The 10547-nt window shown below is 51.4% G+C and overlaps 1 protein-coding gene across 1 annotated transcript; it reads left to right on the top strand.

The window, feature by feature from the left end:
* Positions 1 to 798: 798 nt before the first annotated feature.
* Positions 799 to 6656, top strand: LOC115353390 (olfactory receptor 52K2-like). Its single transcript, XM_041118447.1, has one exon. It carries the CDS (start codon positions 3423 to 3425, stop codon positions 4449 to 4451), a length of 1029 nt encoding a protein of 342 aa, XP_040974381.1. The 5' UTR covers positions 799 to 3422; the 3' UTR covers positions 4452 to 6656.
* Positions 6657 to 10547: the final 3891 nt, after the last annotated feature.

Here is a 10547-nt window from a genome sequence, read left to right as displayed (position 1 = left end):
TAACCAAAACCAGAAATTGTTTGCTGCAAAAGAGTCGGCTTGTTTCTGTTCGTATAAATTAATCAATAATTAGCTAAATACACATTTTCTGTGAAACAAACTAGATTTTCAACCACGGATAATGTTCTTAATCCCTTGCAAACAACAGCAGGCATCTGAATAGAAAGCTGTAGACACACAGCCGGGGGTTCTCACCGACGGGCAGAATTTGGTGAAATAGGCTGGATTATGTCACACGTGCAGCTCGGTCGGGGTCAGGTGGAGAGGTGAAGGAGGCAGGCAGCCCACTGGCCCAGAATCCCGACCCAGCTGCGGGACAAAGCATTATTTTGGGGATGTATCCTGCATCTGTGGTGCAATTTGTGGAGGAGGAGCAAGTGCCCCAGAGGCACACGCTGGACCAGCTACATGCTCATCAGCCAGGGCACGGTCCAGAGCTGGAGCTTTGCCTTCAGTGTGAACACGTGTCCCAAACACAGTGCTAGCAGCCAGGCCAGGCAGCACTCGCCTTTGTGCCCCGTCCTGAAATAACCTTGTTTTATCTCCATAGGAAAGTGTGTTTGAAGCATGCACTATGCTGCAGTGGGCAATCCCCGCTGCCACCGAGGTGTCTGTGATGAGAAGGAAAGGGGTTCGAGGGTTGAGGTGGGGAGAGCAAAGGTGTGACAAAGCAGACAAAATGTCACAGCAGAGCGCAGGGACCATTCCTTCAATCAAAGGGTTCTGTGTCCCACGCTAACTAACTGTGAGGAGTAAAGAGGAATTAAACTACAAGAAAAAAGTTGGTGGTGCCTAGGTACCAGTGGCAGTGATCTCAATGCGTTTCAGCCTGCAGTACTGATTTTTCATTAAAGTTCCTTTTTCCCAAAGCTGAGGGAACTCAAAGACAGAGGGAATTTAGACAAGGAAACCATAGAGTAAGTTAGGAGAGGTTTTGAATGAGTTCAGCTAATGGCCAAGCCTGCTACCCTGCATGCTTGCAGAAAAGGATGGCTGTGGTTAGGGAAGTGACTGGAGCACTGAAAGCTGCAGCTAAAGCATCGTGGACAAAGTGAAATTTGGGAGCTTGTCAGGATCTGATGGGAGTTAGAAGCTGTTAAGTAGAGAAATCAGACAAAAGCAGACAAAGACATCTGGCCCTCTACATGGAGAAGAGAGGTCCATGTCTACCTGAGAGAAAGGCAATCAGAGAACTTTATTTTTTAATGTAATTTAATTGATTGGTAGCTGAGAAGGATGTCAAACAGCTTCTGCTAAGAACAGAAAACAAATACAGCAGAAAGTCTGGGTAATTTGCACAAGGGAAAAGCATCTCTGAGTTGACCAAGGAGGACTTTGGTCTGTTCTGCCAAACTTTTATGAGTCCTGGCATGCTGCAGTGATTGCAGATGCTTCCTCAGGCCATTACTTTAGCAAGAAAGTACGATGATGTGATTAGCTGCAGATTGCTTAGCCTGACGTCAATGCCCAGCAGAATACTCAAGAAGTTAACAGGAGATTTGGTCAATAAAGAATTAAAGGATTGGAATCAAATTAAATTATGGCAATCAACATGGCTTTGCAGGAAACGGCTCTTGTCAAACAAACCTGATTTCATTTTCTGATGAGATAGCAAGTTTAGTTAATCAACGTGTGCATGCGTGTGTGTTTGAGTACTGTACATAGAGTTATCTAAAAGAAATGTGCCTCCACCACGCTGCTTTCGGATGAGGAGCTGACACAATGCAACATCTGTGAAGCATCAGCAAAGTGGATGAAGAACTGGATGATTAAGAGACCTCAAAATGAAGCTGTCAGAACCATCATCACAAAAAGTTTGTGTTTTTGCAGGGGTGCCACAGTGGCTGGCTCTAGACTAGAAGTTATTCTGTATGACTTTCATCAGTTGTCCCAAAATCAGCACGAATTGTCTCAAATAATGCCAGGGAAAGGCAAGTCCTGCAGAGCAGTCTAGAGAGCTTGGCAGACTTGGTCATTCAAAGGAACTGCCTGCAATAAGCTAAGGAGAGTCAGGCAGGTTTTCAGAGTGGAGCACTGTATCCTGGAGAACAGAGGCTCTGGAAAGTAGCTGACAGCACAGTGAGAGGGTAACACTGGGACCCAGAGGGCTAGTGCAATTTTGGATGCATAATTAAAAGGGAAATGGAAGAGGTTATATTTTTTCAAAAAAAGTGTTGAAATCTTGGAGATGTGCAAAAAACCCCCTCTCAATAAGACAGCTAGTGGAACAGGTGAGTGGAGAGGAGAAACTTGCAGTGCTCCAGGTCTTTAATTTATTAAGAATAACTCCTTGGTCATGGGAAGTACATACCTTCATGCAGTGAAGGTGCTCTGCCATAAAGGGCTCTCTGGCCAAGCATAGGAAGGTAGAGGAGGATGCTGTGGCTGGGAGGAGTAGACAGGCAATGTCAAATGGGAAGAAAAGCACGTGGTTATAACCGTGAGGATGATTAGCACTTGAGGCAAAAATCAAGGGATGGAGGTTCTCCATCTCTGGATGCCCACGAGCCTGCAATAGTGCAATTTCTTCCAGGAAAGCATACTTTAACAAATCCCGTGTTATTGGGCTCCAGAGAGGAAAAAACGGGTGTGCCTCCACTGTTTTTGACAGGACAGCATTCTGCATTAGTTTGGCCTTCAGTCTCGTGGATGGATGAGTGTGGAGGAGAGGTAGTACCAATTTAATTCTACCCTCCTTGACTGTGGCTAGCAGCTAGAGGCTGTCAATGATGCTTATGTCCCCTTAGTGTCGGGTGACAGCTTGGAGCATTATTTTTCTGGCTGCAGTTTCTCTCAGCCCAGTTTCACCATGGACACATTGTCTAGCTGCAGCTTCTGCATGACCCAAAGTAGCAACAGGATGGAACTTGTGTGATCTGGACCCATGTGCCCAGTCCTCTCTCTGAGCAGGGCATAGGGAGGGAGGACTTGCTTCCAAGTCCTTAAGTCCTGCCATTGCACTGTTCATGAAGGCTGGGCAAGGGCCAAAGAGCCTGGGGTCATTTTGCCTCACTTCTGTTCACTGATAGTGGCGATAGTGGCTGGAAGCCATGACAGGGCAAGACACCGTGGTGCCAGCCTTTAGACAGATGCATGTAAGGCAAAAGCTAGAGGTAAATCAGAGGGGCTGGAAGGAGAAGCAGAAGGATAGGTGGCCCCATGCAAGCAATAGGACAGCCAGGACTCTCCAGTGATGTGTCCTCTGGAAAGCACTGACCACAACTTCCGTTTAAAAGCCTGACTGTAGATAATGGGTTCTGAAAGTTTTTCCCCAAATAAATACAACAAAATTGTGTGATGCTTGAGAACTGCAGTGTGCACAGTTTTATGATCAAACTGATGGCAGCAAAATCCCAACCTTTCTATCACTGTTACAGGGAACTAAAGATGAGAACAAGAATGTGGCTTGGCCCACCTGCGCCATGTCAACCAACAACCGATCCAACACCAACTCTTTGCCTTTTCTCCTGACGGGCATCCCTGGCCTGGAAGCTCTCCACATGTGGATTTCCATCCCATTCTGCTTTATGTACATCATGACCTTGCTGGGAAATAGCATGGTCCTTCTTGCTGTGAGGCTGGACAAAAGCCTCCATGAGCCTATGTACTATTTCATTTCCATGTTGGCTGTCATCGACCTCATCTTCTCAACTGCTGTAGTTCCCAAAATGCTGGGTGTATTCTGGTTGGATTCAAGAAAGATTGGTTTTGAGGCCTGCTTCATCCAGATGTTCTTCATCCACACTTTCACTGCAGTGGAGTCAGGGGTGCTCCTGGCAATGTCCTTTGACCGGTATATAGCCATCTGCAACCCTCTGAGATACACCACCACCCTAACGAGCTCAAGGACCATCCAGATAGGACTGCTGTCTCTGGCCAGGGGCGCCGGTGTCATGACACCTTTGATGTGCCTCCTCACCAGCTTACCCTACTGCAAAACCAGAGTCATCCCTCATTCCTACTGTGAGCACATGGCCGTGGTGGAGCTGGCCTGTGCTGACCCATCTGTCAGCAATCTCTACAGCCTCATCATGGCAACACTATTGGTGGGGACAGACTCTGTCTTCATCACCTTCTCCTATGGTATGATTCTCAGGTCTGTGATGAGGCTGCCATCCCAAGAGGCTCGTCTCAAGGCCCTCAGGACCTGCGGGTCCCATGTTTCCATCATCCTGCTGTTTTACGTAGGTGGCCTTCTCTCCATGTACCTGCAGATGTTCTCTTTCGGCTTGGCACCTCATGTCCAAGTCCTGGTGGCTGATTTCTATTTGACAGTCCCTCCAATGCTCAACCCCCTCATTTATGGCATAAAGATGAAGCAGATCCAGGAAGGGATCTTCAAACTGCTGGGGAAGTTGGCAGGACTCAGTATCTCACAAGCTGATAAAGACCAGTCAGATGTTGAGAGAGGTAGGCACCGCCAGAAAATAATTTATCCCATCCTAGAATAGGTGTGAAGTTCAGTGTAATGAATTATCCCCCAGAAATGTCCGTCTCTCTCCAGTGACTAGAAAAGGAACCTAGACCAGATGCCTAATGCTGACAAGGCAATAGGTTATTCACATGAAACCAATGGGCCAGTCCTGGGCAACTGTCCCTTTGGCCAATGCACTCCTGTTTTCCGAGATATCATTGGGAAATGTTATATCGTGGTAGCTCTCTGATATCACTAGCAGCATTTTAGCCCCTGTGGCACATGGCTGAGGTTCCCCACAGACCAAAGCGCATCAGCCAGAGAGGACAGTTCACCCCACCAAGTACCAGTGAGGTGATACCATGGTGCTCAGTGCCTTAGGTCCCATGTGGAGGGGAGGAGAGGATGCCCTGACCCCTTCCTTGCTCACAAGGGATCGTAACGACTCCTGCACCCATCCATGCAAGAGGCATCTACTGTCCACTTCTAATCAGTAGTCAGACCAGTGTATCTGAGAAATGTCGTGGCTACCAGGATCTCCAGGGACAGGAGTCTGCTTTAATCAAAGGCTACAGTTAGACATTCACTGTGGCAGTCTCAGCCATCATCTCCCACACCTCTTTGTGCATCTCCACCGTAAACCCTGACCAGGACCACATGCATGTTGATGCAAAGGCAACATCATAAGGTGAAGTGTCACAAGTCCTCCAACAGGTGTTTGCAAATCCAGCAAAGCAAATGCAAGGAACCACGAGCCAACCCAAGTGCCAGCGCTGCAGGAATCAGCTGGAAAGGAGGAACCCAGGATGGCAATGGTGCTTTGCGTAGAAGCAATTGCTGCTGCATACACTGAGCTCAGAAAAACACTCAGACATCTAAAGCGAAAGCTGTTTCCTATTCCTGACGTAACCTATGGTTACAGGTGCCAGGAATGATCACAGATCACTCTAGGAAAAAGTTACTTCATAATTCCGCAAAGAGTGAATGCAGATTTATCACCTGCTTTGGAGACAGGGTGGTCTACTCAAGAAGTAAGGAAAAGAAAATGTTTCCTGTAAAATGTGATGCATCCACCCATCTTTGCTTCCTTCCTTCCTCCCTTTATAGATCATCCAAATCTCTCTCAAAACTGACATAAATCATGAAAGTCCCACTGATATGCATCAGCTGGAAAACTTCAAAGAATCATATAATATCTCAAGTCGGAAGGGACCCATAAGGAATCGAGTCCAACTCCCTGCTCCTCACAGGCCTACCTAAAACTAAACCATATGACTAAGAGCATCATCCAGGTGCTCCTTGAATTCTGACAGGCTATTGTGTATTGTATATTAATCTTGGCTATCAATGTTTAGGTTAGACGTATTTAAAAAAGTCTGCCAGAAAGGTGTTCAGCACTTGAACAGGTTGCGTGGAAAGGAGGCAACCCACCACTGGAGAACCTTAGACAAGCATCTTGCTGATCCTGCTGCAGGGCAGGAGAAAGGGCCAGGCGACCCGGCATTGGACCCAGGCCCTCTGGCACTGGGCATTGACGGGGAATAGATAAGTCCACAGGGAGTTAACGTTTAGTGTGAGACTGAAACTGGGAGCATTTTGCTGCGCAGAAAAGGACAGAGCGCAGGGTGCTCCCAGCTTGTATGAAAGAGCTTCCATATATGTTCTTACAAACTCTGGTTATGTTTCTAATTGCTTCCCCAGTCAGCAAGGCAAACGGCGGGTTATCACCGCTCAGGACCAGCACCGCTACCACCGATGGTGTTGTACAATGTGCTCCCTGCCATCAATGCCTTAAGAGATGCTTCTGCCTTCATTGAACGCTGCCAGAGATCAATGCATGACTCTGGACACTGAGACCCTGAGAGAGCAAAGGACTAAAAATTAAATGTGATCTTTTCTGTCTCTGCTTCCTGCTCTCTGCATCAAGACCATCTACAGGATGGTTTTTCCACAAATAAAAAAAAGTTTAAATCTCAAAACTTCAGTTCCAACAGAAACCACAGGTGAGCTCTCAGCCTGCCACCTCCCACCCTTGCACTGGCAGAAATGCTCAAGCAATGTGAGTGATGGCAAACTTCACCCTTGTGCCCAGCCATGCACCATTGCCGGTGCTCATCTGAGCCACCAAAGTGTCTAAAAGGAAAAAAAATCTGAAGATACTATGGACTTGGTCCAGAGCCACTGGCCCAGGGCACCACTGGAAAGAGCCTGTCTCCATCCTCTTTGCACCCTCTCTTTGGTTATTTATATACATTAATAAGATCCCCCTGCGCCATCTCTTCTCCAGGCTGAGCAGTCCCAGCTCTCTCAGGCTTTCCTCATAGCAGAGATGCTCCAGCCCCTGCAGCATCTTCGCGGCCCTTGGCTGGACTTTCTCCAGTATGTCCCTGTCTGTCTCATACTGGAGAGCCCAGCACTGGACCCAGCACTCCAGGTGTGGCCTCCCCAGTGCTGAGCAGAGGGGAAGCATCATCTCCCTCGACCCACTAGCCATGCTCCTCCTGATGCAGCCCAGGACACCCTTGGCCATCTTTGCTCATGGTCAACTTGGTGCCCACCAGGACCCTCCAGGTCCTTCTCTGCAAAGCTATGTTCCAGCTGGGTGGTCCCAGTCTGTGCTGGTGCCTGGGCTTGTTCCCCAGTCCTGGCAGGACTTTGCACTTCTGGTTGAACTTCACGAGGTTCCCGTTGGCCCATTTCTCCATCCCACCGAGGTCCCTCTGGACACCAGCACACTCATCGGGTGAAGCAGCCACTCCTCCATGTACTTTATAGGTACAAGCAAGGAAAGGTTGGTCCTAGCTGAGCAGGCATCCTACCAGCGGTGGTCAGGACGTGCCCCCCAGTACTCATGATTTCACAGAGAAAACTGCCACCGACTTGGCTGTGAGCAGGATTGGGCTTTGTGAAGTGAGGGATCTACTCTCTTCCCACTGCAGATGTCAAATCAATGATAAAACAGTGCTGGTGGTGCAAGTCCCGACTAGTTAGGGAGTCCTGGCTGCTGCCGAGTTTGGGGGGGCAGCATTTGCCCCGGCACCGTGCGAAGGTGGAGAAGAGCCCTGATTGCTAACGAAGCAGATGCTTTGGTCTGCCCTCACACAGGTGACACGGGGCGGCTCAGTGCAAGGGGCACCAGCGGCAAAGACCACCCTGCTGCAGCCCAGCCCAGCCAAGCCCCGCGGGGTCCCCGCTGCAAACAGCCCCCGAGCAGCCCGTGCACGGGGCTGCGATAGTGGGGGGGCTGGGGGTGTCCCTGTCACTGGAGCTCTTGCCTGTGACACCGAGCTGCTCCCAGCTTGTGATTTCACAGTTGCTCCTGGCTGGGGCAGCTCCAGTTTGTCCACCGAGGAGCCCCAAGGAAAGAGACACTTTCCCTTGTTTACCTACAAAGTAGCCCTGAGAGCAACAGAGAGATGCATCACGGCTGAGTAATTAGCCTCGGGACACTTCCAGCTATTAGCAATAGCTCACTTGCTAATTTTTAATCTCTCCTTCGGGTAAAGTATCCAAAGCAAACAACAGTTTAACCCTGTGAGTGCTGGCCGGGGTAGGTGCCTGCCAGCAGAGCTGTTTGGAGATGGGGCACGGAGACCTGCGCTGCCCACCGGCCTCTGCAAAGGTACCCAGACCCGGCCATGCGTGGAGGTCTCTGCTCCCTCCAGAGCTGGTTGCAGAGTTGCAAAGCCTTTAATGCGAGGCCAGCACCCCTGAACCACCACGGCACCTCGAGATGGGGACGCTGGTTTGGCTGCAGCTCCCTGAGCAGTGCTGGTGCAAATTCCTCGAGTGTGGCAGCAATACACTGACCTGTCTGTGGGATGGCATGAAAGAGCTGGATGAGCATGCACAAGTTAAAAGGTTTCAGCCCATACTGCCCCTGGCAAGTCCAGCACTGGCTGCTCAGGGCCCCGGGTTGGGCACAGACCCCAGCTCCCACCCATCCTCCTGGCCTGTTCACCCCCTGCCTGCACCAGCCCAGAACCTGCACCATTCCTTCCCGCCATTGTCCATGCCCCAGCCTCAGGCTACTCAAAATTAACGTATATTTTAATCCCAGCTAAATTAACACTATTCAGTGGCATGTCCTTACATGGCTGTAGTATACAACCCTTCTTGGGATCTGCAGCACAAAAGGTCCCTTTTGGAAACACCACCCAAGCCCAGACTCCCAGCAGTGGGTGCTCGAGGTGCCACTGGAACAGGTTTTCTCATTTCACCATGGCGTTTTCAGCCCCTAAAAATGTCCCAGCCCTGGGGCTGGTTTTGGGTGAGGGTAGCTCTGATTTTTACAGACCTCTGAAAAGTCTGGACTTGGCTGCTGTTCTTCGTACCAGGCAGCTGCCCCACGGACCCAGGGGAGCTGCATGAAGTCTGCAGCTGCCCTGAGCATGGGGAGCTGGAGCAAAACCCCCCCCAGCACCAGGGGAGGGCTTGGGGGTCCCCACAGGACACCCCAGGAGAGTCTCTGCCTGGCCATAGCAGGCAGCAGGGGACAGGGAGGCACAGCTGCGCAAACACACTTCCCTCTGCAAAGAAGACAGAGGGTCCCAGAGCCACCAGTGCCCCCATGCAGGCCTGGGGGTGTTGGAAAGGAGTTAATTATTTGGGGGTGTGGGTGTGTCTGGAAAAAGGGACCAGGGTCCTGCGTGCAGGTCTCTCCCCGCGGTGCAATGGCCGAGGGCATGTGGGGACAGTCACACACACACCCCCCCCCAGTGCCACCAGCCCTGGCTCCAGCCAAGAAACTGATGCAAAATCCCCAGCGAAGCATCATCGGCTGCAAACCCACTAATTGGCCCCTTGGCAGCCAGCCGGGGGGGCCACAGGCCGCAACAGCCTGGTCACCAGCAATCAATCCTCCTGTGGCCCTGTGCTGTAATTACCATCCAGCTCGTTATCACTAATTGGACTACTCCCAGGAAGGGAGCCTGATGGAAAAAAAAATAAACAAAATTCAATTGCTCTTAACTTTGTCTTGTTTGAAAGCCCAGGGAGGGAAATAAGTCAGAGGGCATAAGACATCTTGGAGGGATGCTCCTGCCTCATGTCACCGGCCCCACAGCCCAAAATCTCTGCCCAGGGCAAGGGGACAGTGCACGAGTCTCCTCCCGAGGCTAACGGCATGTGCCCTTCTGCAGGCAGGATCAAGCCCAGTCCCTGAGTGAGGTGTGCTGGGCTCACTGCCAGCGCAGCGATGCTCCATCACAAAATACCATGCCCAGCTCCACTATGGGGGATGCTGGAGGGTCCTGAGCCTGGGAATGGCTCTTCCCCAAGTCAGGAGCCTGTTCCCCGCCCCAGGGGGTCATGCTGAGTGCTTTGGATGCGAGGGACCAAGCCATGCTCCAGCCTCCGCTTCCCAAGGCCACCTCTTGCCCAGCATGAAATGCTGGGGGTGCCCTGACATTTGTCCCCACTGCCCCCATTTTAGGGGGGCTTGTGACCTACAGCCATGCCAGCGATGCACAGCTCGGGCTAACAGCATCTCCAGGGACCATGCAACATGGCCAGGTGTGTGCTGGGTCTGCGGGGGAACAGCCTTGATGGCTCTCCTGGCTTCACGGGACATATTGGGCAGCTCTTGGGGCTGCTCTGAAAGCAGCTTCCCAGCAAACCCTTCAGCTTGTGAATCCCAAAACCCGAGTCCCCTCCCCACCAGGACAGCACCGCCCTGGGTATGGACCCTGCTCACCATCCCCACAGTGCATAAACCACTCTGCACCGGGGACCCTGCACTGTGCACCCTGCACCCTGCTCCCCCAGGGGTCTGCTGCCCTGGAGCTGCTTCAGGAGCACAGTCAGGAGACGACAACCTGCCAAATTGGTCTGGACTGGGATGGGGAGTTCTCGCAGCCCCATCCCAGCCACCCCTGCGCCCTGTCCCCAGCAGCGCAGCCAGCTGTCCTTGCATCAGCTCCAGTGTCACCAGGCCTTTGCTGAGCAGGGTCAAGGCCAGGTCCAAGCAGAAAGCAAGCTGCAGAGCACTGCAGGGTGGTTTTTTTCAGGGCCATGGAGGCAGCAGCAGGAGCTGAGTGTGTCGGTGACAGGCCCCTTGGCCACCTCTTCCTCCTGCTCCCATCCCAGCTGGTGGGCTGGAACAAGCCCCAGCATGTCCGGGCAGGTAAGGGGC

This window comes from Aquila chrysaetos, chromosome 19 (genome assembly GCF_900496995.4).
Source record: "Aquila chrysaetos chrysaetos chromosome 19, bAquChr1.4, whole genome shotgun sequence".
NCBI lineage: Eukaryota > Metazoa > Chordata > Aves > Accipitriformes > Accipitridae > Aquila > Aquila chrysaetos.
This window is presented reverse-complemented; position numbering and strand designations above follow the sequence as displayed.

Excerpts from the sequence above, each read along its gene's own strand:
- LOC115353390 (XM_041118447.1), top strand. The coding sequence starts at position 3,423 with ATGTCAACCAACAACCGATCCAACACCAACTCTTTGCCTTTTCTCCTG.